Source organism: Rhipicephalus sanguineus, chromosome 7 (assembly GCF_013339695.2).
Source record: "Rhipicephalus sanguineus isolate Rsan-2018 chromosome 7, BIME_Rsan_1.4, whole genome shotgun sequence".
Taxonomy (NCBI): Eukaryota; Metazoa; Arthropoda; class Arachnida; order Ixodida; family Ixodidae; genus Rhipicephalus; species Rhipicephalus sanguineus.
In genome coordinates this window covers 104,990,992-105,007,850 of record NC_051182.1, presented here as the reverse complement: position 1 = coordinate 105,007,850, position 16,859 = coordinate 104,990,992, and the positions used below count along the sequence as shown (strand labels likewise).

The window sequence follows — 16,859 nt, the reverse complement described above, 5'->3', positions numbered from 1 at the left end:
CCGAGCGAAGGCGTGCCTTTTCGTCCACTTTAATTAATTTCAATTCATGTCGTAATTACTGCAATACAATTACAACAACAGCAGGTAATGTGTCCGGTGCTTTGCTTGTCTGTTATATTCATTTGCCGCACACACACAACAGACACGAATGTCAGTTGAGTGAGAAACCCATTTCGTCAACGTCTCCACAAAATGGAACATCTTAGACCGGTGGAAGGTTTCCTGCTAAGCTCTTTTTCTGTGTTTCGGATTGTTCCATAGGACAGATTGTTGGGCTAGCTCGTCTTGCATTATGGCAATGCTGATTTAGCACAAATGAAGGAGACGTGTTTTAAATGCGAATGCATTTCTTAGTCGGGCTATGTAAGGCATCCGGCGTTGTCCGCGCGCCGGCAGGTGTTATCTCTCCGCTCTCACTCCCTCTCCCATAGCAACAGCTGCGGGCGCGCGCGCTTATCCTCGCCCCTAGCAACTGGAGCATGTGGTGCGAGAGAGTGTAGGAGAGGGTAGATGCAGTGCTTCGCCGCTCCTTCTCTCGCCGTTCGCTCTCTCTCCTCCTCCCCCCCCCCCCCCGTCCGCTCGCGCCTCACTCTCGACCGTTCGCTGGCTGGGCGCCTCTCAAGAACATCCGGAAATGTGTGCTCGAGACGACGCTGTGAAGAGCCAACGGCGACCACAAGGCTGAGATTATGACCGTCAGGTACAATGACAACACAAATGGGTGCTGATGAATGTGTAAATAAATGGTTACGGTACAAATCCTCGTCTCGTCATTAATTTACGCCATTAAAATTACTACGCCGTATACTCTCGGCGCAAGAAATGCATTCGCATTTCCTCACGATTCCCTTCGGGGAGGTGGGGGCATTTTTTTTTTGTTGTCGTCGTCGTCGTCGATGCATTCCAGTAACGACAACTCACAGTAGTTCGACAAAGTTGATTGGGCACGGTCGGGACAACTTCGGCTTCTCTCTCTCTCTCTCTCTCATCGCATGTCGTGCGGGAGTTCAAAAATGGCGAAAGTTCTTTATACTCTAACATTTCTGGAGCGATTCACAACATGATGCCGCCTGCACATGGCATCTCGTTAATTGCTGAATAAAGAAGTGTCTGGTCAGTCATCGCAAAGAAACAGCTGGTCAATTGTAATAAGCAAGTGGGTAACCTCAAAAGTGAAGCAAAAGAACGCCGTGCACCTTCATATCGGTCGCGCCGTGCGCCCTGTGTCCCAGAGACGGGAACGGGTAAGTGCCGTCGGCCGGATTCAGGTCGCTACGCGCAGAGATGGCGTTTTCGGCGCTGTACGGAGGCGTGCAGTTGCAGCGTGCCAGCGGGTCGTTCTTGTAGTCGTTGTACCTGGAGGGACAGAAGAAATGCATGTTGCCATTTACAAGGTTTAAGCCTTCGGCTTATGCGCGCTTGCGTATAGATTGTTCCTGTAACTCCATGAGTCTCGCAAATTCCGTCTCTCATGGAGTTCCTAACCAACGCGATACAACGTGGGTATCTGGCAACGTGGGTACCTCTGGTTTCGCATATTATTCTTTTTTGTCTATGAGAAAGAACAAATATTTCAGACGGCCCGCGTGCAAGACGCACTGAAATGAGGTACAAATCACGTACCTTTCCATAAAGAGAGGAAAAATCCTTGAGCAGGGGATAGGAAAGTAGGGAATTGTCCGAAAGACTCGTTCTGTGAGTTACACACAACTAATGAAACCGGCAGACAATTAAGCGAAGAAAAGCTTACGGGGCATTATATGTGGCTTATAAACTGTATTGTAGTGATTTTCACTTGAATTGAAAGACATTAAAGTGGACGAAAAATTACCCTTTCCGTCGGTGCGATGCGAACCCACAACCTTCTAATTACGTCGGCGGGTTCGGATCCCACCGACGGAAAGGGTGATTTTTCGTACACTTCAATTCCTTTCAAATTAAGTGAGAATCATTACAATACAGTTTCGAAACCACAAATAATGTTCCCTATGCTGTCCTTGGCTTAAATGTCAGTCGGTTTCTTTAGTTGAACTAGGGGTGTCACTCGAGCCAACGTTTCGACTAGTGGTCTTGCCTTCGATGCAGCAACTGCCTACCTTATCGCGTGTATGTGTATGCTTCGTACATTCTCCCCCAACCACAATGGGGGAGGAGGAGAGGGCAAGTAGGGAGGGGGGAGAACCAAAGAACAGGCGGGAGGACGGACGTAGGTAAGATGGCGTACCGAATCGCTTGAGTTTCCGCTCATCCATTTCGGCACGCCAGCTTGTCTCAATATCACCTCTGGCTTTTCTTCTCCCCTATACCCCCTCCCCACAGTTCTCACGAGAGGTGAGGGAGACGCACGTCTTTAGGTAAAGTCAGCGCTTCATCGGGGAAAGTCACGCTTTTTTTCCTCCCTGTTCGAGAATGAACGCGGACGGACGCCACAAACCAAGGAGGTGTTCCACTTACCGCTCCGATGCTCACACTGTGCCGTTACTGTACGTGTCCTTTCGGCAAGAGTGCTTACCTCATCAAGTTGATCATGGATTCCATGTCTTGAACCTTACGGTGGTCACGCGCGAACATGAGAGCCCGCGGTGTTTTGTCGTAGGTGAACCAGTCGCCGTACTTCTCCACCAGTGTCCACCATCCACTGACGTTGAATATGAATTTGAAGGAGCTGCGTAAAGTAGGACTGGTTTATTAGGCGCGACCGACAAGAAAGAAAAATAAGAACACAAACATCAGCGCATTGAATATTACTCGACCGAGAGTCCGCTTATGGTTCATGGCAACGTTGAAGGCAAAAAGACAATCATCGTCGACGCCAGCTCTTCTAGGAAAACTGTCGGTGTTAGTCAGAACTAAAGAAAACACAGGAATTTTAGCGCGATGCTTCGGTTTCATGCGCGATCCTCGTGTGGAATAGATAATCACTCAAAGACAAGCGTAGAATCGTTCTTGATAATGCTTCCTGCAGTGGCAACGAAATCAGGGTTAAATGAGATCCAACTGGAAGGGGTTGGTTGTAGTACGCTTCACTCCACTGTCTTTCGCTTCTACCGACAATAAATAATGTAAGAAGATAAAATGCTAGAAATTGAACATTTTAGGACTCGAAAACGGTAGCAGATTTCAAAAGTACTGTTGAAAATCAGAGGAGTTACTGGGGTGAACAGCCTTATTTATCTAACTTCCGTTGTTTCATGGTCTTCCCCTGGCGAGAGGTGAGCTGCGAGACTACGTTTGCTGTCAGTGCGCGTGAAAGTTATACGAAGGCGAATCGCGATGACTTCCTAAGCCCTTCGAAACAGTTACGAAGCTTCGTTTATTTTTAACACTGAGGAACTGAAATAAACCCTGCCTCATTTGTTGTCAAGGAAAAGGCAGTTGCGGGAAGTCGTACGTAAATTAATGCTATTGTCGCACTTTGCAATAAAGTAGCCTGCCTCTTTTCTTACGCTTGTCAGAACGCGCCAGGTCTGTGGAAGGCTCACCTGTTGCCCGTCATAAATCTGCCGCGCTTCATGCGTGCTGGCTCCTTGCGGAATCGCACATACACCGTTTCATCAGCCGAAACTGTTCTCCTCAAAAGCTAGGCCATAAAGTGGCTTTCGAAAAAGACCGAACATACGGTGTGCAAAAGGTTCTCACGTTGGGCTGAATGGTGATGGTATGATAACTATGTAAACAGCGCGTACGACATGATCACAGAAAAAAAGACCCAACATGCGCTGGCTAAGATCCTGTCTTTTTTCACCAAGGTAACATACAGAACAGCACAACCTGTATAGCAACAAGCAGACCCTTTAATCAGCTGGCTGACCGTTTCTTTTGATATTGTAATGACGCGTTGTTTATGTTTATATATGTCAGTGTGTTCTGCGCAATTCGGGCAGACTGATCTGTTATGCATGACCTCGGTGCACTAAAGGCAACGTTGTTAGCGCACGTGGTGCCTTTCTGACTTTTCCTGCGTCGTGCGTGATGTTTTAACTCGCATATATAGTACACAACGTTTACACAGGGGTAAGGTAAGGTAAGTAAGCTTGGATTATCGATAGGTTACTTGTGCTGGACTGTCGTCGAGCTCTTTCACGAAATTGGAAGAATGGTCTCCTCAATCAAGATTGAAGCTGTGCGAACACCTCTTGAATCCTTATAGGCGCAGGAAGCTGACACTGAGATTTCAATTCTCAAACCTTCTTGCTCGTAAGTGCGTTTTCCCATTGGTCAGCCGACTTCACTAGGGATATGTCCCCCAACGTTATTGGCTTAAACATTCTCTAAAAAAATTAGTGTAAGACGTTCTTGTGAATACGGGCCCACATCTGCGATATTATTATGAGACACGCCCATAGCTCGGCAAGCTCACCCATGAGTCGAATCACTCGGGCTCAGACTCAGGTCGGGCCATGAGTATGATTCTCAGTGAGTCCGGGTGATTAATCGTTTGGTTGAGTTTGAGTCCGAGCGAGTCCAGCTGAGAAAAATTTTAGCGAGTGCGAGTCCGAGTGAGTCCGTTCGAAAATATTCGTTAGTCTGAGTCCGAGTGAGCCCCAGGAGCAAAATACATTTCTTGAGTGAGTCTGAATAGGCTTCATTTTTTTTTTTTTTTGCCGACCTGTAGACGCGTAGTAGGTAGAGTAGAACGGTGGACTAATGTTGGCCTCCCGGGGTTCTCCAATACTTCAGTCGAATTACGCAAGCATGTTTGTATTTCGCTACCATACCTAGTGCTCTGAAAAGAGAGATGTATAGGATATATGTATAATGAAAAGGCATGGCAGTTAACCGGGCATAGCTCAAATGGCTACCCTGCATTGGGGAAGTAGGAAGGGGACTGAAAGATGAAGAAGCAAGATAACATTCCTGGCTATCAAGTCAAGTCTCACTCTCATTGCGCGCTGCTTGATGCATGAAAATATACATGAGCAAAACTCACGGCACGTTGTAGCTCGCCCAGTAGGTCTCGGCACGCAGCGTGCCGGTCGCATCCGTCACGTTGATGTATTGACTGGCGAGAGATGCGAGAAGAGGGAGGAGAGGAGGAAAATGTATTTACGCATTATATAAAACAAACTATTCTCGGAGAAATTTACTCGAGGAGATGCTCCTAACGATGCGACACTCATTGTGATTCATATCATTGATTCTTAGGTAGAGACGAGAAATAATTAGTTGCCAGTGCAATATTGCATATCTTGGGAAAAAGTTCAGGCACGAAATAACCTATGCTAAGTGTAGGTAATAAAAACTGACAGTACAATATTTATTTATTTATTTATTTATTTATTTATTTATTTATTTATTTATTTATTTATTTATTTATTTATTTATTTATTTATTTATTTATTTATTTATTTATTAGGCTGTACCTTACAGATACCCTCTTTGCGTCTGGGTGTCTAGTGGGGTGTCTTTATTTTCATTGTTTTCTTTCCTCTTCTAGTTTCTCTATGCGATGAACATGTCACATCCCCTGATGTTACGTCGAGTTGACATGCGGAAACGCTGTCAAGAGGTTATTTTCGAAGAAAAATAGGTTCACATTTCCTTGGGCAAATTAAGAACCTGAGCGTCCCGTTTTGCCAAAGAAATATTGCTACGCGCTCTCGCCAATCTGTAGGGCCTTTAAATTCATCAACTAGTATCAAATTGCGGCAAAGAGCTTTCTTGCAAAGATTTCTGATACTTACGGTAGCTGTTCCAGCACGTGTAGGAGGCCATCCTGCAAGTCCTTTCCTGGAGTGAACTTATTGTAGTCCAGCACCATCCATTGGTTGTTGTACCTGGGTGATGCAGTTTAAATTATTAATTAGTTCATCTAATTGTAACGCATTGATTGCTACGAACCGCCTATTTCCCCAATGTGTCCATATATACTAGAGCAGGGATCTCAATGTAACCTCAGCTAGCGCACCACAGTCACGAAATTTAGTCTTCCGCAAGGACCAGAACAGTGAAGAGAGCTGGACTATGGAGGGGAGAGTTTGAACAAAATCTTAGCTAACATTACCGTTTGAAACAAGGCCTTTCCCATATCTCATTTATGGGTCATTTCGGAACGGGATTTTACGTCAGCTTTCGAGAAACATATCGATACTGGTCTCCGGAAAGATTGGAACCTGGACAACGATTTTGAAATATAGAGCTTTTGTTCCACGGTTATGTTTTAACACACCGCGACCTCATGGGGTGCCTCGTGAAAAAAAAATGCTTGATACCAGTCACGTCTGCGCAGCGCGTGAACGTAGTTATTTTATTTTTTTAATATGCGACGAAGGAAGAAAGGAAGGAATAGGAGAGAAAGGAAAGAAGATCGTCCAGGAGGGGTCGGGTGGCTAGCGATAGGTCCGCGGGACTCGAGTTTGAGACATCTGTGATAGAGCGTAGATTACCGATGACTTATGGGCGCGGAGGTCAGCCTTCCAGTTCCGCGTGAAGTTACAGGTCCTCTGCCATTTCCAAAGCTGTCAGCAAAAACTAGCTGTGATTACGGTGTAGAAGTTTTAAGTCATGTCTGAAACGCACGTTATGTTGCGTTTGCTGACCAACACGGCCAGCAAGGATGTACTAGAAACGCGGTAACTGAGGAAAGTCTGTCCCAAAAGGACAGCGAAGTAGTACCCAAGATAAAAAGTGTTCGTTGCAGAAACTTCGACGACTACCAATCTTACGTGTTGTTTTAGTCAGCTAGATGACGATCAAGAAAACCACATCATACGGGCGGGTGGATTGTAAGAGCATGAGGAGGAAGAAGAAGTGAAGTTAAGGCTTTGGGGTGGTTTCACTGTGAGAAATATAGTCTTCCGTTCTGTTGGCTGGGAGTTGTGTTATTTCAAACGCTGCACCATATAATGTCGAACGCAATATGGAATTGCTTTTCTCAGTGGTACTAGAGCCATAAGGGCCAGCATTACCTACCTGATTCGAGCTTCAGTGATTTACAGTGTTAAAAGGAAACCGCGCGTCTTCTTCAGATGGGTACAAAACCGAAGCGAACGACACGGGCAAGCGCTGCTTTCTACTGAAATTGTATTGCGCACGAAATGTATATATTTTGCTGGGAAAAAACGGTAATTATGTAATTATCAAATGAAATAGTAAAGCGTGACGTAACTGGCTAGCATGATTACAAGTGCGCCTCTAGAAAGGACAATTCTTTCTGCGACAGACAGGCAGATTGCTTACTGACGCATGGTAAGCCTTCATGCGCTAGCTGAGAGGCTTCAATGATTTCGCGTTGGTCTTGATGTCTGCCGATGATTGTGGTTCGTTCGAACAAGTGGGTGCATCCATATGCGCGGAAGTGAACATGTGTAAAACCTTCTTTAACATTGCTTACATTGCTGTGTTCATGAAGACGGTAGTTTAAACATCTTACCGTCTGGCCTACATCGCAGCCTTCGCATGAAAGTGGCATTTTATACCCGACACTGCTGGTGCATTCCACGTAATGTGCGCGATGCCTGACTGTGCACTTGTCTCTCGTTTTCCTGACGGGACAGGTGCTACGTGAAAGCTATGATAGTTTATGCGGCGCTCAAAAAACACTTGAACACCGGAATGTTGCCTTATCTTAAGTCTATTCTCAACTGTGTATCGTACAAGCCCGTTCTGATGAAGAGGCCTGCATCACCGTCCGTCCACTGTTAATAAAAAATGACCCATCAAGAAACTCACGTGCCGCTGTTGTACCAAGAGAATATCTCGGTCCACTCATGGCCATTTTCCGCCAGTCGGTTGGCCACTAGATTCCTGATGAATGCCAGGACAGACTGAGGCTTGACTGTCCGATACAGGTCATCGTTTTCGTTGCCAAGAGTTGTCTCCATGGTGGCCTGCGCAGTGGTATTTTAAGTTTCCTAGTTTCGAGCTATCGCACTTGACGCACGTTACCGTCGAAGCAGTACTGATGTGTGAAATTTGCAAAAAAGAAACGAAAAGACAAGGAGTCACATGCCGATAAATACGAAGACAATCCCGCAATCCTAATGCGCCATTAGGGCTGCGGGACTGATCGAAATCTCCCGAGGTTATGCACAATGTGCTCTTGTCTGTCACACGATGGAACAGAAGGCGTGGAAACGCCCAGTCGCATATTGACGTGCACACAATCTTTATGCACATCTAGCTAGAATGAAACAGAATAAATTAATTGGTATTCTTCTGAATTATTGTCACCATTGTTACTTCGATTTTGGTCAGACATCTTGTTGTCCCGCCAACATCGCCCGTCTATTCCTCGACGTCACAAAATCTTGGTGCTGTCAAGCTGTTGCTCCAATCACCACTGGATTACCTCGCAAGAAAGGCGTTAAGGGAAAGATGGATACTTGACGTGATGAGGAATTGTTGAACAGGAAATGTCACCGGAGAGGACGTTTCGACAAGTGGACTTGTCTTCGAAGACACACTTGCCCCTTGATGAAGGCAAGTCCACATCTCGAAAAGTTGGCACCAGCGGCGTTCTCTGTTCAACGATTTCTCATCAAAGAATTACTTGGATGCTGCAACGTAATGCTGCGCTTGTCCACGTCTCTTTATTTGGTCCTTGTTGTAACCCTTGCGTTGTATTCCCTCAATGCCCAAGCAACCACATCTCCATGTAATGGGTTTCTACGGATAACCACGCCTTACCAAAATCCTGCATCTAGCAAGGTCACCATCACGTACATAGTGGACGCAATGCAATCACAACTGTATCGAGGCCTTACCAGACCCGAAGAAATGAGGTAGAAGTCATCTCCGGAGAAGATCCTGCCCGGATAGGACGAGAAGGTTGTCGTGTGACCCGCTATATTTGCACCTGTGTGGAAAAACAATGGTTGCGTCAGTCTTTTTAAAAAGTTAGTCATTGTTGTAACGGCGGAAGTTTTCGCGATTTTGAGTCCTACTTGAGGCACGTACAGCGTCAGTAAAGTGTACCCATTTGGTGGGCTAAGAATTCGTTCGTGAAAAGCTTCGAAGGGAGAATAAGTTCGAATAAAGCATCATCATGGGGAAAGGTCACTTCCGAGTTCCACTGTTCTGCTGCCTCTGAGTGACAACATTCCAAAAGGCGCATGATGTATAGTGTAGTTCACAGTTCAAAACAAAAGTCGTTTTTTAAGTATGAGTATGTATAACGTTAAGCGCAGTACTGAGTTGACGAGGGCGATACAGGAAGGGAAACACACACAAGCGCTATGTGTTCATTTTAGCCCTGTGTAATGCTTGTTTAAATGTTCAAGGCGCAGCAGCTGTTTTCACCACGATGTACAGAGAGTAAACGTCATGCACGTATGTATTCCATTTTTGTAGCGTTAGCTACACTGGCCTAGCCGGGCCAGTTTCGCTTGGATCCTCAAGAGCCGTGCTGCGCATGCGCGAGGATCAGTGATGTCACGCACCGGAGCCGGCAGCTCACGCGCACTCCGCCGCCGCCAATCTGCGCTTCCCAGAGGAGTGACGTCGTAGCCTTGGCAGACGTATTGGCGCCGGCGCGCGCGCAGCTATTCGCCTTCGCTGTGCAGTCGCCGTCTGACACTGCGCTGTAGCCGCTTGATAGCGCCTCTGACTGGCGTTTGCCAGTGTGGTATAGCCATGAAGAAGGAGAGCGCAAATGCTGCTCAACGGCGCAGAAGAGCGGAGAAGCTTAACTCATCGGATGCCGATGTAGTTGCCTGGCAAAATAAATATACATGTGCCACATAACACGTATACCTTGTGTGTGTCATTGGAGCAGCAGTAAGCATGATAATCAAGCTAATCCTAAACAATCAGGAAAGCTAAGAATAATTAGCTGAACATTTGCTAACGCTACGTTATGCTGGCATAGCCGAGCTAAGCCACTTCAACATTTTTTCTTGTTCTGATGAATACAACCAAAGACAAAAATATTGCTAATCAAGAGCCTAATAGAGCATTGGAGTCTTGTAGTGGCGCTAAGGTCCGATTCCATTGCATGGCATATATATTTTTTATTAATAAGTTTCAGACCCCCTTCGAATGGAACAAACGCGTTTTATAGTGCAAAATATTGGACAATAATTCGTCGCGTTAAAAACGACTCGCTTGAGTAATACAGAGGTATCGAACTTAGCCGTACCACTGTCAGACGGCGTAGCATATCAGTTTGATCTGTTCGGTACGGTCGCCTCAAGGCTTCGAGTTTCGACAATATACCGTCAGTAACCTGTTGCGTCTGTAAGCCTGTACGCAATGTTTGTTTTTGTTTTACATATACAATTAGAATAGGCTTTCGAACAAATCACGCCTACGCAAGAGCACGAGGCATTTTTTGACAAGAAACCGAAAAGTGGTGCGTGCATTTCTTTTCTTTGTCGTTCACAGTGGGTTATTTGATCGTCTTTTGTGCAGATCAGGAGCTTTCCCATTCCTTTGTTTTGCTGGGCACGAGATCACCCATTAGTGAGTTCATTCTTTAGCTTACTCTTCAGGCCGCAGTACATTCTGAGCCTTCCCAGGAACGAGACAGTGCCGTATATAATAAATGGCAGTGTTCCCTGCATGCTAACATGAATCGGGTGTGTGACGATAGGGCAGCCTGAACTTCTTGAGGATCCTCAGCATGCTGGAATACTTGGTCCACGTGTTGTGGGCGAAGTACAGGTCCTTGTTTCCGGGTAGAAGCTTGACCAGCGCGGAGCACGACCCTTCGCCGACGGACCTGCTCAGCACGCGCCGCTTCAAGACCCTCTCCAGGTCTTGAACGTCGCCGTGTAAGTTCAGCAGCCTGGTGGACGAATGGGAGCCAGAAGTTAGACGAGCACGGTATCACATGTTCAAGCACCACATTGTATCACATGTTAAAGTCATGTTCTAAGTACGGCTAACATTCGAATACGTCCTGAATTGCCATCTGAAAACCAACTGTTAAGTGAGTAGCAAGAATTATGAGTCGAAAGAAACGTATAAAGTTGCAATTTTATCCACACGTGAAGCATCAATATCGTCAACAAAGTATTAGACAACTACAAGTAGATTCGTAGTTTTGTCGTCCATATCGTCGCAGTACACGATCACTGACTAATTAAAGTAGCCAGAATGATGTCACGCGTGTACAGGTAAACATAAGGGCATATCATTCTATCACAAAGAACACGCTACCATGACACAGACGTCATGAAAGGCACCGGGAAAACGGTGCTGGCTCTCACTTCAACGTGCCTCTGAAACTAGAGATTATTTGACCGGAAATGCTGCGTGCTTCAGGGCATACTTTCATAATAGTACACTAGAAGAAAATATGGCGTTAGTGTCTATGGGAGCTGCAACACATGGTGCTTCAGCCAACACTGAAATGACGGGTAGTACATGGATTTGCCTAAGCTTCGTTTCATCGGCTCCGTGTGGCTCCGTGTAGCCTGCAGCCGCTTTGTCGCTAAACGAAGTGCAGCAAGAGTTCAGCAGTCCCACTTCACCGCATTGATGTTTTTAGGCTGACTAATTCAAATCAGCTCACCGGGTTTACAACGACCCATTCATTGATCCGAAACAAAAGCCAAAACGCAGCAATAAACAAAGCCGCAAGCGTGTTCGAAGCCGCAAGCACGAAGACTACGCAAATCCATGTACTACCCACCATTCACATGGTGGCTGCACTATCGCAGCGCCACAGTTCCCTCTAGTAAATATTTTAGGACTCTCTATTAGTGATGCAGAACTATCGATGGTACTATCGATACTATCGATAGCTGAGTCACTATCGAACTATCGATGGTGAAAAATACTATCGATAGCGCTGTCGATAGTAAGAAATTCGATGGTGCTATCGATAGCATAAAATCAACAGCGCGGACTCACTGCAGAATAAACTTGGTTCCCCGCGCGCGTGGTACATAGTGTAGCCGTAGGAGCAGGCTGAAGGGCAAGAAAGTGGAAATAATTGTGTTCTTCACCAGAATGCTTTGCTCACACATGATCACAAAGTCAGACTGTTCAGCTGTAGCGGAAAGGAAGCCTTTACATGTGGTGGGACTGAGCGGCTTCAAATTGATATTGCATTTTCTGATTTCAAAATAAAAAAATATCAAGAAGTTAATTGTAAGGTGTAACTGATTGCTTTTGGATACGAGTTTATTGATGGATATATTCCGCCGTTTTGACGGCGGAAATAATTAATTTCTCTGCCAAAAATTGCTCAGAAATTAAACGAAGGTGGTAGTAGGCTATGGCAAATATTTTGACAATATGGTCGGCCAGCAACATCATCATTATTCACACCACTATCGATAGTATTGTCAAGTGGTTGTGACTGTGGAGAATGCTGCAGCAAGACTGGGAAATACGGAGCTCTTTATTTAGGCGAACTTGTGCCCAGAAAATCAAAACTCAAAATACAATTTACATGCTGCGCACTGATAGTGGCGGGAGCAGCCGTCAGCCTTTGAGTAATCTGATCATCGGAGGAACGCGTCGTCCTTTATACATCAGTCATCAAACCTTCCAGCTTTATTGCTGGTGCTCGCGTAAGCTCTCGAATAAACTTGACATTACGGCACGGTCTTGAAATACTTGAAATAACGGTCTGCGTCAAACGTTGCTAACAGTCTTTGTGGGTAACTGAACACGAATACGTTAAAACAAAGCAATAAACACGCATGGCAGTAATATCGCTAGTAATAATAAAGATGGCACTATCGATAGTTTGTCGATAGTAGCACTATCGATAGTTTGTTTACACTATCGATAGTTTCAAAAAAACTATCGATACTATCGATAGTCAATTTACCGATAGTTCTGCATCACTACTCTCTATGCCTCGGGGCATCGACCAGCTATATCGGCTTGCCGTTAGCCTGCGCACTCGCCGCATTTAACCTCCGACGAGTCAAATACTCTGCCAAATCAAACTCCCTGAATATTCTCCACCTTGCGGAGTTCCACCAAAACGAGCCTTGCCTTCTTAACCTGTCAGGCTCGAGTTAATCAAAAAACGCTTCGATACTCACAGCGTGGTGGTGACGTTGATGTGGAACTCGGAGGAGAAGTAATGCCTGCTGTCTGCCACTCTACCGTCCTCCATACCATTCAGCTGTTGAAGTACCAGGTACACCTGAAAAGAGGCCAATGCTGAACAGTATCGTTCGACTTGACACATGAAGTCATGCTGATTATATCGCCTATAATAGAGTATCTGGCCAAAAATGTCGTCGCATGTACAAATTGACATTCGATCCCGTATATTAAAAGACGAAGCATAGTTCAAATGCACGACACAATGGAATCTAGTGGACGACACAAGCATTAACTACCTTTGTGTTTTCTTTCTGCTCTCTTCGCTCTTTTTCAAGTTCATCCGAGTAGGTCGTACATAAAATTTCGGCGGTCGCTGTGTCTCTCGGGCGCCTACGGTTCTCGAAGGCACGGCTTTCGAGCGGTACTTAAAGCAGCATGCTGGGCTTGTTGGAATACTGAACTTTGAGGCATTTCCAGTGCTTAGGCGAAATGGGAAAAAAAAACAAGCAGAGACGGTAAGCAAAAGAAAACATTAAGAACGCTGGCGTTCCACAGTTCTTACTATCCCTTTTTCTTTGCGTATATGCATACTTTTTTCCTATTCCGCCTATAAGCGCTCGAAATGCATCCGAATGCATGGCTTTCGAGTTCTGTTCCCGTTGCTCCTATCTATAACTCTACTCAAACTGTACGCGCCGGTCTTGTAATCACCGATTGTTTTCTGTTATTTACGTCATTGCCCATAAGAACTGCGACAATGCTTCAAAGAATAAATCCTATGTATTCACTGCTAAGAAAGCATCTGTCGGTTTCTCAGCATAGCTTGTACGTCTTTCTCTCTTTAGTCAAGATGGTAAGCTGAGCTAGTTGGTTAGTGTTTTTAGGGTAACAAATTTGAGACTTCGATGAGGGCATGACAATCCTAAATTTTTTATCACTGTTGCTCTCTTTTTGTTGATGAAGAGTGCGCCAATCTTGCGGCTCCGCGTGTTAGCTATTTTCGTCTGGTTTTCCTTCTTTCTTCATTCCTTCTTGCTTTTCAAAATAAAACTTCAGTTGTGAGTCAGCGTCGGTTCTCGATGTTTCTTCCGCCGTTTGTCCTATTCCTGAGCGCTGCACGAACTTTTTCATCATTATCTCCTGTGCTCGTGAATGCTGCAGTTATCTACCGGTGCGCACGGTAGCAAATACCTTCATCTTTATTGCAACTTAATCTGGGGCTCTGTTGCGAAGAAGAAACGCCGATACAGATTCCCAGATCATTGTGTTCCTCCTTGCCGTCTTCCACAACGGGTGCACAATGATGGCCTTTGAGTGAGACAAGAATGTGAGTGTTCTCGCATCTATCTAAACACGCCGATTATAGGAGACGGAGACACTCGAACAGTGTTCGTTTCAACACCCTAGGGCCCAACAGATACGTACCACGTTTTCCGTGTATACGTATCTGGTGATAGGATCTGCTGTAAACACGCGTTGAGTGTCCGTTATCTCCAACATCTTATTGTGCTGCTTTCTCCTGCGGTGCACGAACAATCTCTTTCAGCCAAAGGTTACGGTCGCCTTTCTTTGATTGGTTTCTTTATCTTGGTCAAAAGTAAGAGGACGTATGATATTATCTATACGGTTCTTTATCTATACATTTCTCTCAATGGGGTTATTTGTCTAGCCCATTACGCTCACGCGTCAGTCGGTGAATCTGTACCTCTACAAAAGAGTCGGCAGATCCCACGCCTTGTGTAAATCGGTTTCATGCGAAGTAGTCGGCGAGTAATTGGCTATGCTCCAATTTTTGACTTTCAACCAAGCGTTACATGCTGGATCGACATGTTTTTGTGAGTGTTGTAGTTGTGTACACGTCGTGGGCTTACCAGGAACGTCGACTACACTGGCGTTAAATGAGCAACTTAAGGTATGTCGTAATGTCAACACTCACGTGAGACCGCAGACATCAGTACTATCGAAATGAAGTGTACTTTAAGGTGCGATGATGCCAATATCATACGTAACTTTCGTTAGCGCAGTTAATCCGGGCTCGAGCAAAGCTTAAATATAGTGTGTTGAATCATAGGAATACAAAGGCAATGATTATTAGACTGCTATAAAAGCGGGGCCAACACTGGAACCACAATTGATGTTAACCCGACATGACGCCTGTATCATAGGAGTACATATGTAATACTTATTACCTTGTTATAAAATTAGGTAGGCAGCACTGAGCCACAATTGGCTCTGAACCGACATTACGCCTGCATAGGGTCTTTTTCCAAAGCAGTTTCGAGACCTGGCGTAGCTCTGTGGTAGAATACCTGACTGCCACGCAGAATGCTTGGTTCGATTCCTGCTGGGATCCTGATTTTAAATGCGAAGCATTTCTTAGCGAACCTCAGGCACTTTGGCCGTTTCTATCTACGTATCTATCTATCTATCTATCTAGCCGCCTACGTCTGGGCGCTCTCCTGGTCGTCTCCATAACTTGTAATATACCAAAATTGGCACAGCAGGGGATCAGTGTATCATGAACACGATTCACTGGTCATGACATGAATAACGCAAAATACCTCTCGCGTACGTCATGAAACCCTTTCTCTCAGTCACGTGTGGCACATACCCGCAAACCAGAGTTAATGTTCTGCGGGTATGTGCCACAGGTGATACAGAGTCTCAACCGACACAGTAATCGGGAACACACACTATGACACGCAAGCAATGTGATAATCATAATAACTGTTGGGGTTTTATGTCTGAGAACCACGATATCATATGAGAAACGCCGTAGCGAAGAGTTCCGGAAATTTTGACCATCGGGTATTCTTTAACGTGTACCGAGATTGCCAGTACACGGGCATCTAGCATTTTGCCTTCATCGAAATGCGACCGCCGCGGCCGGGATCGAACCCGCGACCTTTGGGTCTGCAGCCGAGCAACTTAACCGCTACACCACCGTGGCGGACGCAAGGAAAGCGAAGAAACTGAAGACAGAACACCCCTGGAACAAGCTCAACTACCATCCACTCTTCCACGTAATCCGCAACGTGGACCACGTGGATTATGCAAAAACCGGCGTCAATGCTTCCTACAATAAATCTGCTGAGAGAACCAGACCTCTCATCACTACCGGTGACTTCAACATTGATTTATCAAGACCCAACAACGCTTGGTCCTTACACTGCGTGACATCTATTGGATGTGGACAGGGCATCAGAAGACCTCGCTGCCACGTCCACGACAAGAGGCATCATAGATCATTTCATCGTAGAGGCATCCAGGATTTCCACCAGCTGCACTATAGCTCGCCCTTCACTACACTTAGACTCCTCATAGCCGCGATAACGAAAGTATCCGATTAACAAGTCCGGTCCAGCTGGGGTGCTCACTAGTCATGGTGATGATGACCTTGTTGAAGAACTGTCAAGAACTGCTTCCACACGTACACACGGATTCGTGGAACGTGCGTGCGTTCTCCGTCACAACGGACAAGTATAAGCATTAAAACTGTAACTGTGACTGTAACGTACGAGCAGTGCACCTGCGTGTGCCACTCGGCGGTGTATATATCTAGGGCAACTTCCCTGAATGCAGCTTAGTTGCGAGTAACGCCTGTCCTGTGCATCTGTGTTCCTTCTTTGTCCTGTTCGGATTCGCGCTATCCAGTATTGAAGAATATAAGCACTGCATATCATGAAGGTACTAGGAAGCTCTTCTAAACTACATATCAGCTTACCGCGTCTGGCGTTGGTAACACCCATGTTGCTGTTGCCCTCCTTACGCTACTGTAAACAACTGGTTATATAATAGATATGCGACTCTTCAGCATATATAAGTGTGCGTATACCACATCCATATTTCTCTAGCGTCATTCCGTAACGTTTCGCTCAGTGTGAAAAATTACGCCACAGTCACCATCC

General features: G+C 45.7%; 2 protein-coding genes across 2 annotated transcripts in view; one reads left to right on the top strand and one right to left on the bottom strand.

Moving 5' to 3' along the window:
- The window catches only part of LOC119399690 (probable chitinase 10), a 685,554-nt gene that overhangs the window by 78,882 nt on the left and 589,813 nt on the right, over positions 1–16,859 (top strand). The gene's annotated exons all lie outside the window — the stretch shown is intronic.
- Positions 1–16,859, bottom strand: part of LOC119399693 (putative phospholipase B-like 2) — a 30,900-nt gene that overhangs the window by 1,508 nt on the left and 12,533 nt on the right. Inside the window, exons 4-11 of the mRNA XM_037666518.2 lie at positions 12,945–13,048; positions 10,509–10,726; positions 8,706–8,797; positions 7,672–7,829; positions 5,685–5,777; positions 4,931–5,002; positions 2,513–2,665; positions 1,197–1,356 (exon numbers count right to left, since the gene is read on the bottom strand). Coding sequence (XP_037522446.1) covers positions 1,197–1,356; positions 2,513–2,665; positions 4,931–5,002; positions 5,685–5,777; positions 7,672–7,829; positions 8,706–8,797; positions 10,509–10,726; positions 12,945–13,048 — 1,050 coding nt within the window. The remainder of the gene's footprint in view (positions 1–1,196; positions 1,357–2,512; positions 2,666–4,930; positions 5,003–5,684; positions 5,778–7,671; positions 7,830–8,705; positions 8,798–10,508; positions 10,727–12,944; positions 13,049–16,859) is intronic.